The 21,057-nt window shown below is 35.2% G+C and overlaps 1 protein-coding gene across 1 annotated transcript in view; it reads left to right on the forward strand.

Moving 5' to 3' along the window:
• LOC113156338 (alpha-tectorin-like) overlaps positions 1 to 21,057 on the forward strand; it is an 80,731-nt gene that overhangs the window by 51,012 nt on the left and 8,662 nt on the right. The window contains exons 5-6 of the mRNA XM_026351417.1: positions 20,134 to 20,243; positions 20,722 to 21,000. Of these exons, the coding sequence (XP_026207202.1) occupies positions 20,134 to 20,243; positions 20,722 to 21,000 (389 nt within the window). The remainder of the gene's footprint in view (positions 1 to 20,133; positions 20,244 to 20,721; positions 21,001 to 21,057) is intronic.

A 21,057-nucleotide genomic window follows, 5' to 3' on the forward strand; every position in this document is an offset into this window, starting at 1 on the left:
AATACAAAAGAAATAAAATAAATAAAAAATAAAAAACCCAACTGATTTTTACACTATATAATAACATGTAAGTACTTTTCAGTTTCTACTTTCATAGGAATTTAATAGTTTGTGTTTGTTCAGCAGGTTTGAATTTGAGGCTTTGAAGGATGGCATGTCAAATCATACTGCATGTTGTGCTGCTTTTGGGCATCATAAGTAAGTATTTCATAAAATCAAATGCAATTAACTTGACATTTATTTCTGTTGATGCATTTAGTCATTCTCTTGCATACAATTTCTATTCCAAACGCTACAATGACTCCTATGGGTGTACTATCAGAATTGTATTTATCTATTATCAAAAAGTCATTGTTTTAAAAAAACAAACATGCATGAAAATAAATGTACATCAATACTTTATATACCTCATACTTAAACCTATTATTTGAAAAGTTTTTTAGCTTTAGTAATAAATATTTATGGGCTAAATGTCCACGAATGTGGTGACGAGTCGCAGCAAATTCAGACACAACTGCAACAACAGAGACAGAGAAGACTAAACTTACACATTTTTAGATCTTAAGACATACTTTAGTATTTTGGTGTGCTAAACTCAGAACACATATTTCTTCTACTGCTTTACACAGACCAAAATGAAAAAATCTAATCTGGATAAAAAAGCCCAGCATTTTAAAATGGTTTACATAAAAATGCCTCAAATGTAAACACAAGCTAACATGAAACAATTAAATGCTGTAAATAGTTTCACTTTTCTAACTGTTAATGCATTTACTTTATTTTGATATGTTTTCATTCATTTTTATGTATTTCTTTTCATAGATGGAGTGGTTCCTGCACCACCAGGTAAGCGCTATGAATAAATATCTTAGATGTTAACTGCAAATGTAAATTAGAAAAAAAATATCCTAATTCGGTTATGATGATGACAACAAACAACCTAAAGAATTGTTAAATGATTCTTAATCACTTTTAAGTTAATGTAAGAGTGAATTTCTTTATTTTATGTGCATAGAAAAAAATTGTGGAAGAGAGCTGTCTTCAACAGTTCTTTGGAGTAAAGTTACTGAGAAAAACACAGCATGTCAACAGCACCACCCATGTGAAACCACTGGGTAAAAGAACTTCTCTTGGGAACTTCCCCTAGATTATATTCTTTGGCAGAGTACAGTAAATGAGAGAGATTGTGGACCTGGATACTTTACACAGACTTTAAAACATGCTTACCTGAAAATGTTGAGCTTTAAATTGAATTTAGTTTATGTAAAAAATGTGTCAGATGTGAAATAAAACAAGCTAGAATAAAACAATTAGGTGCTGTAATTAATTTCACTTTTATTTTGTTGATGCATCTAACTGAATTGATGAGCTGACCTTTTATTTCTTTTCATCACCACAGTGACTACTCGAGCATCAAGTAAGCTCCATGACTGACTTAAATTAATGTTGTGATTAATATTAAATATGATTTTATTCATTTAAATGCATTTCTTTTCTTAGCTCCAGTGAATACTACAGCACCAAGTGAGTTCTATGACTGACTTTTAGCTTAATTTCATTAACTGACCTTTAATTAATGTTGTGATTAATGTAAATATGATTTTATTCATTTATATTCATTTCTTTTCATAGTTACAGTGACTACTCGAGCATCAAGTAAGCTCTACGACTGATATTAATTTTGTTGAAGCATTTGCTTGAATTTATTAACTGTCTGAAAAATTATCAAAACACAAAGAAGAACAGAGTCTGATGCAAGCAGTCTCACCTCATTTTTCTGTTTTACCTTGTCTGTGGAGCAGAAAGGTACTCCCTACAATCTTATTTTTCATGTTCTACAGGTGCTTTCCTTTAGTGAAACATACAGCATTTCTCTGTCTGTGCAAAAAATGTTTAATATAATTATTAACTGACCTTTGATTAATACTGTTCATACTGTAAATATGATTTTTTTTATTTATATGCATTTCTTTTCATAGCTACAGTGACTACTCGAACATCAAGTAAGCTCTATGACTGACTTTAATTTTGTTGATGCATTAGCTTGAATTCATTAACTGACCTTTAATTAATGTTGTGATTAATGTAAAAAGGATTTTATTCATTTATATGCATTTCTTTTCATAGCTACAGTGACTACTACAGCACCAAGTAAGCTCTATGACTGACTTTAATTTTGTTGATGCAGTTGCTTAAATGTATTAATTGACATTTGATTAATATTGTTCATAATGTAAATATGTTTTTATTCATTTATATGCATTTCTTTTAATAGCTACAGTGACTACTACAGAACCAAGTGAGCTCTATGACTGATTTTATTGTGTTGATGCATTTGCTTAAATGTATTAATTGACATTTGATTAATATTGTTCATAATGTAAATATGTTTTTATTCATTTATATGCATTTCTTTTCATAGCTACAGTGACTACTACAGAACCAAGTAAGCTCTATGACTGACTTTAATTTTGTTGATGCATTTGCTTGGATTCATTAATGGACCTTTGATAAATATTTAGAATAATGGTAATATGTTTATATTCATTTATATGCATTTCTTTTAATAGCTACAGTGACTACTACAGAACCAAGTAAGCTCTATGACAGACTTTAATTTTGTTGATGTATTTGCTTAAATGTATTAATTGACATTTGATTAATATTGTTTATGATGTAAATATGTTTTTATTCATTTATATGCATTTCTTTTCATAGCTACAGTGACTACTACAGCACCAAGTAAGCTCTATGACTGACTTTAATTTTGTTGATCCATTAGCTTGAATTCGTTAACTGACCTTTAATTAATGTTGTGATTAATGTAAATAGGATTTTATTCATGTATATTAATTTCTTTTCATAGCTACAGTGACTACTACAGCACCAATTAAGCTCTATGACTGACTTTAATTTTGTTGATGCATTAGCTTGAATTCATTAACTGACCTTTGATTAATATTTTCATAATGTAAATATGTTTTTATTCATTTATATGCATTTCTTTTAATAGCTACAGTGACTACTACAGAACCAAGTGAGCTCTATGACTGATTTTATTGTGTTGATGCAGTTGCTTAAATGTATTAATTGACATTTGATTAATATTGTTCATAATGTAAATATGTTTTTATTCATTTATATGCATTTCTTTTCATGGCTGCAGTGACTACTACAGCATCAAGTAAGCTCTATGACTGATTTTAATTTTGTTGATTCATTTGCTTGGATTCATTAATGGACCTTTGATAAATATTTAGAATAATGTAAATATGTTTTTATTCATTTATATGCATTTCTTTTCATAGCTACAGTGACTACTACAGCACCAAGTAAGCTCTATGACAGACTTTAATTTTGTTGATGTATTTGCTTAAATGTATTAATTGACATTTGATTAATATTGTTTATGATGTAAATATGTTTTTATTCATTTATATGCATTTTTTTCATAGCTACAGTGACTACTACAGCATCAAGTAAGCTCTATGACTGACTTTAATTTTGTTGATCCATTAGCTTGAATTCGTTAACTGACCTTTAATTAATGTTGTGATTAATGTAAATAGGATTTTATTCATGTATATTAATTTCTTTTCATAGCTACAGTGACTAGTCCAGCACCAAGTGAGTTCAATGACTGACTTTATTTTTGCTGATCCATTTGCTTGATTTCATTAACTGACCTTTAATTAATGTTGTGATTAATGTAAATAGGATTTTATTCATGTATATTCATTTCTTTTCATAGCTACAGTGACTACTTCAGAACCAAGTGAGCTCTATGACTGATTTTATTGTGTTGATGCAGTTGCTTAAATGTATTAATTGACATTTGATTAATATTGTTCATAATGTAAATATGTTTTTATTCATTTATATGCATTTCTTTTCATAGCTACAGTGACTACTACAGCACCAAGTAAGCTCTATGACTGATTTTAATTTTGTTGATTCATTTGCTTGGATTCATTAATGGACCTTTGATAAATATTTAGAATAATGTAAATATGTTTTTATTCATTTATATGCATTTCTTTTCATAGCTACAGTGACTACTACAGCACCAAGTAAGCTCTATGACAGACTTTAATTTTGTTGATGTATTTGCTTAAATGTATTAATTGACATTTGATTAATATTGTTTATGATGTAAATATGTTTTTATTCATTTATATGCATTTCTTTTCATAGCTACAGTGACTACTACAGCATCAAGTAAGCTCTATGACTGACTTTAATTTTGTTGATCCATTAGCTTGAATTCGTTAACTGACCTTTAATTAATGTTGTGATTAATGTAAATAGGATTTTATTCATGTATATTAATTTCTTTTCATAGCTACAGTGACTACTACAGCACCAAGTAAGCTCTATGACTGACTTTAATTTTGTTGATGCATTTGCTTAAATTCATTAATTGACCTTTGATTAATATTTTTCATAATGTAAATATGTTTTTATTCATTTATATGCATTTCTTTTAATAGCTACAGTGACTACTACAGAACCAAGTGAGCTCTATGACTGATTTTATTGTGTTGATGCAGTTGCTTAAATGTATTAATTGACATTTGATTAATATTGTTCATAATGTAAATATGTTTTTATTCATTTATATGCATTTCTTTTCATGGCTGCAGTGACTACTACAGCATCAAGTAAGCTCTATGACTGATTTTAATTTTGTTGATTCATTTGCTTGGATTCATTAATGGACCTTTGATAAATATTTAGAATAATGTAAATATGTTTTTATTCATTTATATGCATTTCTTTTCATAGCTACAGTGACTACTACAGCACCAAGTAAGCTCTATGACAGACTTTAATTTTGTTGATGTATTTGCTTAAATGTATTAATTGACATTTGATTAATATTGTTTATGATGTAAATATGTTTTTATTCATTTATATGCATTTCTTTTCATAGCTACAGTGACTACTACAGCACCAAGTAAGCTCTATGACTGACTTTAATTTTGATGATCCATTAGCTTGAATTCGTTAACTGACCTTTAATTAATGTTGTGATTAATGTAAATAGGATTTTATTCATTTATATGCATTTCTTTTCATAGCTACAGTGACTAGTCCAACACCAAGTGAGTTCAATGACTGACTTTATTTTTGCTGATCCATTTGCTTGATTTCATTAACTGACCTTTAATTAATGTTGTGATTAATGTAAATAGGATTTTATTCATGTATATTCATTTCTTTTCATAGCTACAGTGACTACTTCAGAACCAAGTGAGCTCTATGACTGATTTTATTGTGTTGATGCAGTTGCTTAAATGTATTAATTGACATTTGATTAATATTGTTCATAATGTAAATATGTTTTTATTCATTTATATGCATTTCTTTTCATAGCTACAGTGACTACTACAGCACCAAGTAAGCTCTATGACTGATTTTAATTTTGTTGATTCGTTTGCTTGGATTCATTAATGGACCTTTGATAAATATTAAGAATAATGTAAATAGGATTTTATTCATTTATATGCATTTCTTTTCATAGCTACAGTGACTAGTCCAACACCAGGTAGGCTCTACTTTCAGTTTTTAAAAATGTCAGTAATCAGAATATTCTACATATGGAAATAATTTACTGACTTACGTAATGTATTTTAACCTACTAATAATACAATTCTTTTGATAATATAAGTAATTACATAATAAATAATTAATTATTTCCTCAATTATTTAGCAATCAACTGTCCAGCCAACAGCCATTTTGAGCTGTGTGGAACAGACTGTGGCCACACTTGTGCCAGCACCGGTAATGCCCCCTGTGCACAGGTTTGCTCTGAGGGCTGTTTCTGCAATGAAGGCTTCAGAAGGCGTGGGACAAGCTGTGTCCCTGAGGACAGCTGTGGGTGCCAGCATGATGGTTCCTACTACAATGTAAGTCATGACTGCAAATAAATAAAACATCAGATTTGAATAACTGTGCTGAAGGGACCAATACACAATTGCGATTTGATTGTTTAGAAGAAAGGAACAAAAACAAACAAACAGATTAAACATAAATATATAAATACATTTATTATTATTTTATTAACATTGTATTTATATACTTCTGTAAAGGATTAATGAGGACCTCACAGTATTTTTAACAGTCTACACAATCAACAATGACTTCCCTAAGGGACATTTTGTCAATACAGGCGTAGATTAGATAGATTGAAATTGTGGATAAAATACTGAATTGAGTTTTCTTACATTTAAAGTAAAAACCAGTCCAAAGAATTAAATTCAGTGTTGAGGCAATTATTGTCAACAACAATAAACAGAACTATGTTTTAAATATCCAGTGTTGATGGTAAGAGTGAGGCTGTCAATTGAGTTACAGTAAAACCACTTTTTGTTCTAGACTCAATAAACCTGAGTGGAAAATTGCTTCTACTCTTCCACTATTCTGCCTCTTTTCCAATCAGTATTTTCTTCTTATTTCTTCTTATTATACTACAGGCTGGTGAGTCCTTCTGGACAGAGGGTTGTTCCCAGAGATGTGAATGTCATGGTCCCAATGACCTGCACTGCTCTGCTACATCTTGCTCTGCTGCACAACAGTGCACCATCAGAAATGGTCAGCTGGGCTGTTTTGATGCAATGTCTACATGCACTGTGTTGGGAGACCCACATTACATCACCTTTGATGGAGCACTGGCTCATTTCCAGGGCACATGCTCTTACATCATCACTGAGAGCGTGAGCCATGACATCAGTGAAACCCAGTTTCAGGTGGCAGCCACCAATAATCACCGTGGCAACAACGTTGTGTCCTTTGTATCAGCAGTGGATATTTATCTCTCAAGACAAACAGAGAGTGTGTACATCAGGATCGGAGCCAACACAAAATTAACGGTAAACTCTTTATTACTTACTTATTTAGTTCATATAACTGTTTGGTTTAAACATAGCTAAGTTTCTCTGTCTCTGTAAAATCTGTCATCCCTCCAGGTAAATGGAAGTGAGGTTTCTGTCCCCGCCACTGCAGGAACATTAGCTAATATAGTAAGACAGGGAAGCTACATCAGGGTCGATGCCACAGACCTGACAGTCCAGTTTGATGGTCAGAGCACCTTACTGGTCCGAATTGGCCAAAATCACAGAAACAAAGTCACTGGGATGTGTGGAAACTTCAACAACAACCCTGCAGATGACAAAGTCTTTCCCAATGGAACTCTGGCACAAAATGACTTTCAATTTGGAAACAGCTGGAAGGCAAACACAAGCCAAGCAGGGTGAGCAGCTGTAGAACGGTTGTATAGTATACATACTACAATAAATATGGAATAGAAAATGAACCAATTGTCTTTTCTAGATGTGGATCCACCGATGTAAGGAGTGGTGATGGAGAGAACAACTGTCGCTTTAGGGAAGAATACTCAGAGCTTTGTAGTGTCATCACCAACACCAGTGGCCCATTTGCTGCCTGCCACCAGCACTCTAATCCAGAGCCATTTTTCAGTTCCTGTGTCTATGATCTCTGCCTGTACACTCCAGCCAACAACATGCTGTGTTCTGCTGTGTCAGCATATGAGAGGACCTGCTCAGTTTTGGGACTGAACATCTCTGACTGGCGTTCAGCTTTGTCTTGTGGTATGTTTGCACTGGGTGTATACTTGCTCTACTTCTTCAATCAATAATTTCAGTTTCACGTTCTGTTGCCTTGTTTAATTTGCATCATTTATCCCCACCTTTCATAGCTGAATCAGATCCCTGTGAAAGTCTGAACTGTACAGACTATGAGTGGTGTGGTCAAAAAGACGGTGTGTACGGCTGCTTCTGTGATGAGCACTACCCTCGAGCCAACAATCAGAGCTATGGTGAGAGCAACATCTCTTGAAATGCTGCTTTGTCTGGTTTGTTTTTTGGGTTTGAATTGACAGTGTTTAACTGTACAATGAGGAGTATCTATTTCTTAAATATGGTGGTATGGTCATTGAATACAGAACAATAGATTTCACTTATGTTTAAGTTAGAGTCAATACTAAACATTTAGTACCTAACAATTTAAACCTACAGACTTGTTCACAATATGTTGTAGTACACTTTTTGTCTCAGATATATTTCAAACTACAGTTGATTGACTATACAAAACTACAGATTTTATTTTTCTGTCCTAGACTTGTCCATTGCTTGTTCCAGTAGCTCAGGCACCATGTCAGTGTCGCGCTGTCAGCTGTTTGAGGCTGGCTTTGACTTTAGGGCCCTCCATCTTCGTGATGACTCCTGTAGGGGAACTGTCCAGGACGGACGACTGTTGTTTCATTTCGACAATGATAACCAGCTGTGTGGTACAGTCCTCAAGGTGCAGTCATTACACCACAGTTTCTCAATGCTGGCTGAGTACAGTTTTAGTTATTACAACTACTCAACTAATACCATTTTTTCATTTCAACCTAAAGAGCAATGGAACACATTTCATGTATGAGAATGCCATGGAGGGCAGTGTGGATTTCGGTAGAGGTCTAGTCCATCGCCAGAGAAACATCAGTGTAGGTTTCTGCTGCTCATATCCTCTGAGTCAGGCTCTGTCCATGGATGTGGGCATCAACCCTATAGAGAGGTGACAATATCTTTTCCTCTGCATATTTTTCTCTATCAGCTCCGGCCTTAGGTGCTGCTTAATACAGTCCTTGTAATATCAAAATCTGTCAAGAGTAAATGCTAATAGGGTTTTACATATATATATAAATGCCCTTGTTAATTTTTATGTACGTAGTATACATTTTATCTTATCTTAATAAATGTAATGTCCTTCTCAAATGTGTTCATACTATATGTTGTTCTGTGCAGCATTATAAGAAAGAAGCTTCCATGTGGCAGTGGACTTTATCATTTGAGAATGAGCCCTTACCAGGACGCTGACTTCCACGTCCCCCTGACCAGTAACAGTACCATACATGTGGAAATAGGCCAGAGGTTGTATGTGGAGGTGCGGGCAGAAGGAGTCGATGAACGTCAGATCTCCACCATTCTTGAGTCTTGTTGGGCCACGCCGGTCAACGATGCTGACTATCCTACCCGCTCGGATCTCATTAGTGCACAGTAAAAGACTATTGCTTTCTCACCTTATCTTAGAAAACACATATTTTGTTTTTGAAATAAAAACATAAATTAACCTTAACAGGACCTCACTGCATATGCTTCAACCATCCTCTCTTTTTGAGTTTAACCTTGGTCCTTTATTGTCAGCCTGGTAACAAAAGGTAACAACCTTCTACAACTCCCTCTGTCATCCAGGTGTCCCAATCAAGAAGATGGTACAGTGGAGCTGGTTCAGAATGGCATCTCCACTGTGGCCAGATTCTCCTTCAGGATGTTCAGCTTCACCAACTTTTCATCCATCTACCTGCACTGCCAGGTCCACCTTTGTCTTCTGAGCCAAAACAACTGCACAGCTGTAAGTTCTTCACAATTGTGTTTGTACTTAGATTATAGAGATTAACAACAGAAGCATCAGTAAATTCCATTGATGTGGTTTTCCTGCAGCACTGCTACCCAGGTGACCATGGGCGAGTTCGCAGAGACGTATCTTACCATGACACTACTGCCATCTCACTAGGACCACTAGTCTCAAGATCAAAGCGTGAAGGTAAAACTCTCTATCCATTTAATAAATGATGTATTCGTCTTCTCTATGACATAGGACTTGGACAATTGACCTACTGTAAATCTTTCGTTTTTTAGCAGACAATGTGGAGAAAGCAAGCAGTGCTACAGGATAGATGATCTCAGTGGTGTCCCTGCTAACCAGTTTGCTGACTGCCAAAACTCTGATCTAACCATATTTTAAAATCTTCATCAAATCAACATATTATGCCCTTTATGCTTTTGAGTTGTATTTCTATTTGTTGTTAAGTTTGGTTTTGTATTTTTGGTGAGAAATTTTGCTTCAGAACACCAGGGGAACCAATGTGCATGGTGATAAACTTGAAACCTCTTTGTGTGCATCATTCACTTTTATCTTTAATTTTCTTGTTGTAATTCATAACCTTAAATCATCATCATCACATCATCATCAAATATCACTCAATATGTAATTCAATAAGTAATGTAGGGTATTAAAGGGTAAAAGAATATATAAAGTGTTTTAATGGAGTATTTGAGTATTTTCATTTGTTGTCTAATCCAATCTGTGTATTGGAGTGGCCCTAAGTCCCTAATTCCTTATCTCCATCAAAATTAGCATGTAGTTTATTACATCGAATAACACCAACAGATGGGGGCCAATAAATCCAGTGAAAATGACTGATTTAAACTTATTGTCCTGCTATAGTGATTTTCATTTGTTTGTAAGCTGTTTCCTCCTCTCTTCCTGCCTTTATCTTTTGCTCACGTTTTCTTAAAGCATGCCCACATTCCTGTAACAGAAGGAAATAGAAGATGAAAGTATCCCATTGTGATGTTGACTCATAACAACATCTTTATAATTTTGACAGTGGAATGCAGAAGACACACATTAATGACTTTCTGTGAACTGTTCAGGAAATAGGTGGTGTGTTTGAGAACATCAAACGTTTAACAAAACTTCACTTCAGTAGTTTATTGTAAACAAGTAAAAAGTTTAAAAATCATAAAAACGTGATAACTAGACCAAAATACAGAGATTATTGTTTTATTATCATTTAATGGCCAAAATTAAATTTTGAGTTAACCATAAACACAGCATCTCACACATCAAACACAGCTTTTTAAACAACAAACAATAGACACTTAAGCAGAGGATAAAATTATATTAAACTCATTCTGTGTTGGACTATTTGAGTATTTGTGACCTTCAAACTGCTGAATGCGGCCAGGATGGTTGGAAACTGTCCCTCTTCATTGCAGCGTCTCGTCTCTGCCACCTGCTGTCTCTCCCTGCTCAGTTCATCTGAAACAAACCTATTATCTCGAGCACATGAGAAAGTCTCTTGTAATCACAAGGAAAGTTTCTGGTGCGCACTTTACCGGAAACAACGCTGTAAATCCGTGCGTCAGATTGGTCTTTATTCTAATGGGAGCATGACAATACAGGAGTTAGTTGAGCTTCATTTCAAACTTGGATTTAATTATAAGGACCAAGACTTTGCCTGCTAGTTATCACTGGTATATTTTATGCGAACCTTTATTCCGAACCTGAGCCAAAAACAGAAGAGCGCCCACAGGCTGTTAAAGAAGCAGCAGCTGCTTTCACAGCGGGCCGAAATGCAAAAATAATATAATATTATATCTCTGTGGTACGTCTCTATCCTAACGTATTTACTGCATGTTTGTACCATTCAAATAAGACTGATGTGATTATATCCAGGGCCCATGCACTTCTGAAGTTCTTGGCACAAAGGTCTTTTGCAGCCTCTGTATTTCCAATGTACCATACTAAGAACGCACAGGGTACAAACTAACTATATTGTGACATTTTAACTATTATTCCCTCTGAGTACTTGCTCATCCAATACCCACTAGGGGATCCTCTTTGTTTAAATATCTTCTCGTGTTTGAGAACTGCTCTAGACAACTAATCCACCAAAGGACATGTCAGTGTTATGAAGATTTGGTTTAATACTAACTTATGAATGCAATACCTGCTGCATTAACTGTTTCAGAAACAACACAGTGATCTGTACGCTCAGTTAATGTTTCGCAAAACATTTCAATTACAGCAGACATACATGTGATGTTTATATTTTGTCATTTTATTCCCTTGTAAAAGCAGCTGAAGGTAGGGGTCTGAAAAATGCGTGCAAAAAAAGCAACTCTAAAGTTTATGACTGATTTGATTCAGAAGTGGTTTACATGCAAAATACAAAGTATAAAATCGTAAAAAACAAACAAACAAATAGCAAACAAACTGTTTGTTTTTTTTTTCTTTTACCAGGATATCTCCTTCACTTCATACATCATAGAAATCTGTAGAAGTGACTTTTTTCACCTGAGAAACATTGTTAAAATTAAGAGCATCCTGTCCCAAAGTGATGCTGAAAAACTAGTCCATGCATTTGTTACTTCCAAACTGGACTATTGTAATTCCTTATTAATGGGATGTCCCAATAACTCCTTAAGAAGCCTCCAGTTAATCAAAAATGCTGCAGTTCTGACTGGAATTAGCGAGAGAGATCATATGTCTCCTACGTTATCTTCTCTCCATTGGCCGCCTGTGAAATCCAGAATTGAATTCAAAATTCTTCTCCTCACTCATAAATCACCTAATAATCAGGCTCCATCTTATCTCAAAGATCTCATAGTTCCATATCTTCCAAGCAGAACTCTACGTTCTCAGACTGCAGGTTTATTTGTGGTTTCTAGAGTTTCCAAATGTAGAATGGGAGGCAGACCCTTTAGCTATCAAGCTCATCTCCTGTGGAACCAGCTCCCAGTTCAGGTTCGGGAGGCAGACACCCTCTCTACATTTAAGACTAGACTTAAAACTTTCCTTTTTTATAAAGTTTGTAACTACAGATGGATCTGGTGACTCTGAACCATCTCTTAGTTCTGCTGCTTGTTCAAATAAACCAAACGAATGAAATGAGAATGGAGAATGAAAGACTACTGAGTTTGTCCAACAGCCGGCGCTGTACAGTTTTCAAAGTGAATCTACTGTAGCCAGGCTGTTGTGGGCAGTGTTTGGACTGAGCCTGAACAGGGACTGGATCACAGAGACTCAACCCAAACCTTTCAGGTACAGGTTTGTTTAGAAGCTAGAGTCATATAAATGGACCAAAATGACCAAAAGGTGGATTTTGCAAAACATGGGCACTTTAAAACCTGCTTGTGTCAGGGTTCCTGCCTCATTCCCCGTCCTGTTGGGATTTTTGTCTCCCCCTGGTGTTTACCTGGTTCCCACTCACCTGGACTTTGATAATGACTGATTCATCTCCCCTGTGTTGTCTGTTCCCTTTATAACCTCCCCTCAGTCTGTTGTTTGCTGCTGGTTTGTTGCTAATAATAATAATAATAATCATAATCATAATCATAATACTACTACTACTATTTTTTCCATTTCCACAGCACATGTTTTTGGTACTTTGTAATCTCAGTGTGTATTGACCTGTATTAGTGCAGTGTATTTGTGGTTAGTTGGTTCTTTGTGTGTTTAATTTATTAATTCGCATTTTGCCTGCATTTCAGTTTTTCAGAGTTTTTCAGTTGTCACTCTTCATGTCTATTTATGGTTTTGTTGGTACTTTCCTACCGTGTTGTTTTGGGTCTCTTTATGTTGTTACTTTGTTAGTGTTTGTTAGGTCCCTGTGTCCCCTGCCTTTTGTGTGTGTATAGGACACAGTGTTGCGTTGGATTGTTCACCCACTAATAGGGAACGTGAGCTGGGAATAGACTGTCGTGAGACATGTTAGTTTTACCTTACTGATGATGTTTTGTTGTAATATTAATCTTATCCGTTTGTCCCCGTCAGTCAAATCCTCACAGCTTGTGGTTTTTACATTGTGTGTTAAGAGTTCCATTCAGATCAGGTTCAAACTGTTTTTGCTTTGTATGAAACAGTATTTGCCTTTACATGTATGAATTCACTAAAGACTTTAAAAGAAGTTTTTTTTTAATTTTTTATTTATTTGTTTTTGTTTTATCTGGAGTCACTGTAGCACATGAGGTATTTGTTGGCACTGTTACGCATTTTGTGGCAGGGTAGAGCATACACAAGGCAACACATCACACTGTAATTTAAAAACATAATTATATTTTTACAAACTTGTTGGTACACAACAACTGTGTCAGAACAAAAATGTTTCCAACTAACCAGCAAACAGTAAAATATGTTGACACCTCATCATCTTTTGCACAATAGAGAATGGGAAAACAACAATCGACTGAACAAAAATCATTCAGACATATTTTCCATAGTCTGTGGCTGCTTGGCAATTGTGTTGACACACGCAGTTAGTATCCAAAGCCAGACTACGTAGCTCTTTAAGCATCTTCAGGTTCCATTAAGCATAGACTCATCTTCTAATTCTGTTCAATCAGGGCAATCAGTCTAGACCTACATTCAGAGCACGTTTTGTACATGTATGTTTTTGTATTGCACAAAACAGTCTTTGCTCCTATAAGTATGAGATTTATCCTTCCAGTTTGTAAGACCACGTCATTAAGGAAATCATCATGTCAGAGTTACTGGAATGTGGGGCATTAATTTTTTTACATTCGGACTGTTGTGGAATCCCTACGGGTGGAAAAAGCTCTGTCTCTTACTTACAGAGTGGTGAACTCTTCAGCTCCAACTTATCTCAATTCATTCGTTCAGGTCTACATCCCCTCCTGTCCACTGTGCTCAACTAGTGAACGACGTCTGGTGGTATCAGCACCACACAGTAGACACCAAGGAAAACTGCCTTGATGACTAAATGTAAATGTAAATACATGCTGTGCCAGGCTAAAGCATACATGAGTCAGTATTTAAAAAAATGCAACATAATTACATTTTATTAATTTTAGTTGGTCCCCATTAACAGTGTCAAAACAAAACACAACATAGGAAAGCATATCTGCATGACAGCAAACACTAAAATAATTTGAACCCTCATCCTATTTTACTTCTCTCCTTGATGTTCTATATGCACCATAGACAGCATGCCAAAATGTGTACACATAAAAATCCCAAAACATTATTAGATTTCTACAAACATGGAACACGGACTATAAACAACACTGGCTTTGCGGCTAACTTGGTTAGCCTCTCGGATAACTACAATGAGCGCAATGGTTGGTGTTAAAGGAAAGGAAGATAGAAAAGAACCTGGAAACATACTGCTCCAAGGCAGGGGATGCCTGCAGAAAGGTAAAGAAATGGGGAGATAGAGAAAGAAATGCACCCACACAAAAGAGGACACAAACTGAAAAAAACAAATGTCCAACTAGTCACACTGGTTTTTAATAAAGTCAATAATTAACTAACCAACACCCTTCACTGGTTTTGGGCACACACCTTGCCCATGAAGAAGGAACCTGCATATTTAAAATTTCACTGCTTACCTGTTCCATTATCTACTGTGTTGTGCTGTTTCACCTCATCTGACTGTAGAGAAGTAAAGATAGCTGAGATTATCTGGAAGTTGAGTCATGGCAACTGGACTTCCTTTTGTTAAGTTGAAACGTTCGCTACTCATTCAAGTAGCTTCTTCAGTCTGAAGATAGTTAGAGACCACAAATGTATGCTCGAGGTTTGGTTTCCTTCCACACCTCTGCTCAACCCCTAAAATGGATCATTAAGCGTGTCCAACCTGGTGCAGGTTTGAACTGTTTCTGGCCTTTTTGTGGATAGATGAAAGGGTAAAATGATAAATAGAAGACAGGTTGTGTCTAAGTCCTCCACTTCTGTTGAGAGAGGGGGTGTTGATTTGCACATGCAAGGCATCCCTCAGCCCTCTCTCAAACCCCTTGTACTCTTTGTCCAATATTTCATCATCACAGTCCTTAAATGAGTCTTATTTGTCCCTAAGATGAAGGTACACAGCTGATTCAGGTCCCGAGGTGTTACTCCTCCTGTGCTGTGCCATTCTTCACTGCACTGGACTGCATTCAGTAAATTGCTCATTTTGTGTTTTGGAGTCACAGATGTTAACACATGTTAACACAGATGAAACAATTATTATCCTTCCTGGAACAGGATGTCATCCTTAACACTACAGACTACCATGGAAAGGTGATGGAGGACAAGCACACATATGAAAAACTGAAAAGAGACCCCACCAGCAACTACAAAAAGAAGGTAATAGACTGCCTGAAATATCTGGAACTGGAAAATGCAATTATAGATAGGGCATTTTACAGGTTGTATATTGGGGAAGCCACTGCTGCCACTCTATGGCCTTCCCAAAATACACAAGGAAGGATCCCCTCTTAGTAGTAACTCGGTCACATCTAAGATAACCAATTTTGTCACCCATTGTAGCAAACTTATACATGGAAGAGGTAGAGAAGAAAGCTCTCAACTCATTCTCAGGGATGACACTGACCCACTGGTTCAGATATGAGGATGACACCTGGGTAAAGATTAAGATCCAGGAGGTACAGACTTTTACAGACCACATTAACTTAGTGGAAACCAACATCAGTTTCACTAGAGAGACACCAAAGATAACCATTTGGCCTTCCTGGACTGTGCGGTCATAATTGTGACAGACGGAAGACTGAAAATAGAGGTTTACAGGAAACCCACACACACTAACCAGTGCCTGTTGTTCGACTCACATCACCCATTACAACACAAAATAGGAGTCATCAGGACTTTAAGCCATAGAGCACAAAACATCCCCACCTCCGTAGAAGCCCAAAAGAAGGTAGACAAGCATCTAAAGACAGCTCTCAGGACCTGTGGATGCCCCAAGTGGGTCTTCAACAAGGCAGCACCCTGTTCCAGGAAAAGAACAAGGGAAACATTCGGGGTCCTAGGTCCAACCCAAAACCCTGGTCATACCTTACATGGCTGGGGTTTCATAGAAGGTGAAAAAGGTTTTCAGAAAACAAAACATACCTGTCTACTTCAAACCCACCAACACTTACACAGAAACTTTTCCACCCCAAAGACCACACTCCAAATCACAAAATGAGCAATATAGTGTATGCGGTTCAATGCACTGATGAATGATCTGAGCTCTACGTTGGAGAGCCCAAACAGCCGCCACACACGAGGATGGCACAGCACAGGAGGAGTAACACCTCGGGACCTGAATCAGCTGTGTACCTTCATCTTAAAGACAAAGGACACTTGTTTAAGGACTGTGACGTTCAAATATTGGACAAAGAAGACAAGGGGTTTGAGAGAGGGGTAAGGGAAGCTTTGCATGTGCAAATCAACACCCCCTCTCTCAACACAGATGGAGGACTTCTATTTATCATGCTGCCCTGTCTTTGGAGTTTATTTAAGAGTTGTTTTTAAAAACAACATTTAAAACATGGATATGTGACAGCTGCTAATCAGTCATGGAATATTTTGTTGATATCTTTTGTTCCCAAGATCTTGTGAAATAAACATTATTGAAAGTCAATAAAGTTTAACATTGCACATTTTATACTAATGTAGGTAAAGATAGGAGTGATTGTAACAAAGCAGTCACAGAAGTTACAGCAGTGAAAAACTCAATCAAAGGAAAATACACAAAACCTACATACAGTAAAGTATATATAGGAGGTCAAAGCAACTAAGAAGATAGATTTGCAATGTACTGGTTATAAAAGGCCATGGGTAATAATTTTACCATGTACCTTCGTTTTTTTTTTTTTTTCTCATGTTTTACTAATGAGGATTTTCTTTTTTGAAACTGTCCTGCCAGTTTGGTTTTTACACTGACATTATTACTCTAATGTAATGTTGTCACATTTTCACGTCTCACCAATTAACATGGAGAGTACATTGTTATTATTAAAAACAACCACTGTAAACTGTAATTAATTGAACTGTAATTATCATTTGATTACTGCTTGCACACACACACCCACAAGAGGAACAAAGAAGAGCACTTTCATATGAAAGCAATTATTAACTATTTATAGTTGCTGATAAGATGCCTTTATCTATACTCTGTGACTGCTGCATTAACCGTATCAACACAGACAGTTTTAAAATCAGACTAACAGGTCGATATTTAAGCATTTTCAGGGTTCATTGTGTGTAGAATCATCTTTGAATTCTATTTATTCAGAAGATTAAATCCATTAAAGCTGGTAAAAATCTTTCATCTTATTTTGTGTGTGGAGTTTGGAAGATCAGGATTTGTGTGTGTGTGTGTGTGAGAGAGAGAGAGAGAGAGCACGCAAGTCATTAATTGTTACACGTACTGAGAATTCATTGAGTTTTCTCTTTCTAAAGTAAAGAAAATAATTTGTAGTTAAACTAGAATATCAAGTATTGTATGTATAAACCAATAGAATAGTTTTTTTTAATCTAAGTTTTTGATTTATCCTAACACAGGACAAACTGCTTGTTAGTCCAACCCAGTTGCCATGACTCAACTTCTAGACAACTTTACCTGAATGATCAAAATGAAGATTTGTCAATACTTTCTGAATGTATGAATTAAAATACCTTAACTTACTCTGCTTGGTTAAGACTAAGAGTCAATAATTGCACTTTCTTTTTGGTTCCTAGTTATCAAGAAGCAATTACCCACGTGTGACCAAGTAGGGAGGAATTTTCTGGAAAGACTCCAGCTTTCAAGGTATAAAGCTGCTCTGTGTTGCAGCCCTACAGCCCCACATCAGCAAGAGGTGTGAGGACAAGAGAAGCACATAAGAGCAGGTAATTGATTGATTCTTAAGTACCATTACCTTTAACTGTTGCTGGATTATGCCTATCATAGAATTTAATTAATTGAAATGAATAAATAAATAAAAAAAACTTTTTATCTTCAACTTTATTAATTAAAATTCAAACAAACAAAAACATCTGCCTTTTACTCTATAAAATAACATGTCAGTACTTTTCAGTTTTTGCTTTCAACTTGACTTTAATAATTTATGTTTGTTCAGCAGGTTTGAATTTGGAGCTTTAAAGGATGGCATGTCAAATCATGCTGCATGTTGTGCTGCTTTTGGGCAGCATGAGTGAGTATTTTATAAAATCAAATTCTTCTGTTGATGAATTTAGTAAAATTCACTGACCAGTCTCTGTTTAATAATGTATACGTTTAGAAAAGACTTTAGAAGAGAGAGTTGATGGGTTTTATAGATGTGGTCGAAACTGTATTAAAATTATTTACTTGCGATTATATTTCATGGGAGCCTTTTAGGATTGCAGAGCTGTTTAAGAATTTTAAACACATTTTTCTGTGGTGTGATAAACTCAAAACACATATTTTTTTTACTGTTCTACACAGACTTAACTTACAAGAAAATGTGTCAAATATAAAATCGAATCTGAATAAAGCAACCCCGGCATTTTAAAATGGTTTACATAAAAATGCCTCAAATGTAAAAACAAGCTTTCATGAAACAATTACATGCTGTAATTAGTTTTACTTTTCGAACTGTTGATGCATTTACTTAATTTTGATATGTTTTCATTCATTTATATGTATTTCTTTTCATAGATGGAGTGGTTCCTGCAACACCAGGTAAGTACTATGACTGTTAGGAATGAGTATCCAAGATGTTAGCTGCAAATGCAATTGTAAAAAAATATTTATAGTTTGGTTATAAAATAGACAGCACACAACATAAAGATCTTTAAACTGATTTTGTAATCCTGCCATTACTGTTATGTTCATGATTTACATGTGTATGTGATACTTTCTGTTGAGATAGACATCACTGAATTCCTTGAACTTCCCAGTTGGTGGATAAATATGAATATTATCATTCTGTGATTTTCAAGTGATTTCAGAAATATAGCCATTTACTTGAATTCATCAACTTATCTATGATTAATAATGTAAATAATTCAGATTTTTTTTCTCATTTACTAATATACACTTCTTTTCATGAATGCAGTGGTTCATCCAGAATCAGGTAAGCACTATGACTAACAGGAAGGAGAATTTTAAATCTGTTGTTTAGCGTAAGAGTGCAGTAGAAGGGACAGATTGTGGACGTGGATACTTTACACAGACTCTATAAAGGTCTCTCTCTTCATGTAAACATCTACCTGAATTCATTAACTGGCCTTTGATTAATATTGTGAATAATGTAAATATGTTTTTATCCATTCATATTCATTTTTGTCATCGCTACAGTGACTACTCCAGAACCAGGTAAGCTCTATGAGTGATTTTAAATTTGTTGATGCACTTTCTTGAATTCATTAACTGACCTTTGATTATTATTGTTAATAATGTAAATATGTTTTTATTGATTTATATTCATTTCTTTTCATCACTACAGTGACTATTCCAGTACCAGGTATGACTTTCAGGAATAAGTAATGCAAATGTAAAGAAATATCCAAGTATGTTTATGATGATGGCAGTACCATAATGTTCATGTCTACTACTTATTAAATAATTAGTCATTATCAGGTTTTTCATTACTGTGTGGTATTAATTTATTTCATAATTTATTTTGATACAGACCTCACTCAATTCCTCAGACTTGCTATTTGTTGATTTACATGTACATGCAGATGCGTGTATATAAAAAAAGCTTTTTATTTTATTTTTTTCCCAAAATGTCATCCTACTGTAGGACACTTCTACCCAATATCTGGAACAACATGCCCTGTATCAGATGATGGAAGTTCACCACAGATTTCCCTGCAACGACCCTTTCTGTGGTTTGGACAGCCATATAATCATATTTATGTAAGCATTTTGTCATATTTTTCAAAATAAAAGTAAAAATCAAAAGTTGATTAACAAAATCTGCAACAGAAGAACAAATGTGGAAGAAAGAAAAAAACATATCATTAGATTTAGTAAATTAAACATTTCATGTTTTGATTTCAACTTTAATTTAATGTTTGAGAAATTATAGAATGACTGGAGTTTAATCAATATGACTAATATATATACATATATACTAATAGGTTGTATATCTTCTGATTTGTCCTTGACTTCGATTTTGTTTGCTTGCCTTGTTCCTCACTTAGAAGTCGCTTTGGATAAAAGCGTCTGCTAAATGACTAAATGTAAATTTTACCTTAAAATGACATGGTAACAGGCTGTGAGCATGCATAGATGACAAAGACTAATGTTTCTACTTGACACCATTTGACTGATGGTGGCTGCAGTTGCTATACAAAGGCTTATGGTCAGTAAGTATTGGTGTGTTTGTTTCCAGGTCAACAACAATGGCCATTTGACCTTTACTGCTCCCTTGAGTAGTTTCCCACTTCAGATGTTTCCAATAAATGGATCCTTAGACATCATTGCTCCATTTTCGGCAGATTTAGACAACAGACAAAATGGTCAGATCTACTACGACCAGTTTACAGACGGCAGTGTCGTCCAACGAGCTGCACAGGACATTAACACCTACTTCCCAACACTGAACATAGATGTCAACTATGTCTTTGTTGCAACATGGTATCAGGTGGCCTACTCTTCAACCTCTGGAACGGTAACTCCTCCTCTTCTAACTGAAGGAAATACATATTATGTGGCTCACTTGTCATTA

The sequence above is a fragment of the Anabas testudineus genome, chromosome 19, assembly GCF_900324465.2.
Source record: "Anabas testudineus chromosome 19, fAnaTes1.2, whole genome shotgun sequence".
NCBI classification, from domain to species: Eukaryota; Metazoa; Chordata; class Actinopteri; order Anabantiformes; family Anabantidae; genus Anabas; species Anabas testudineus.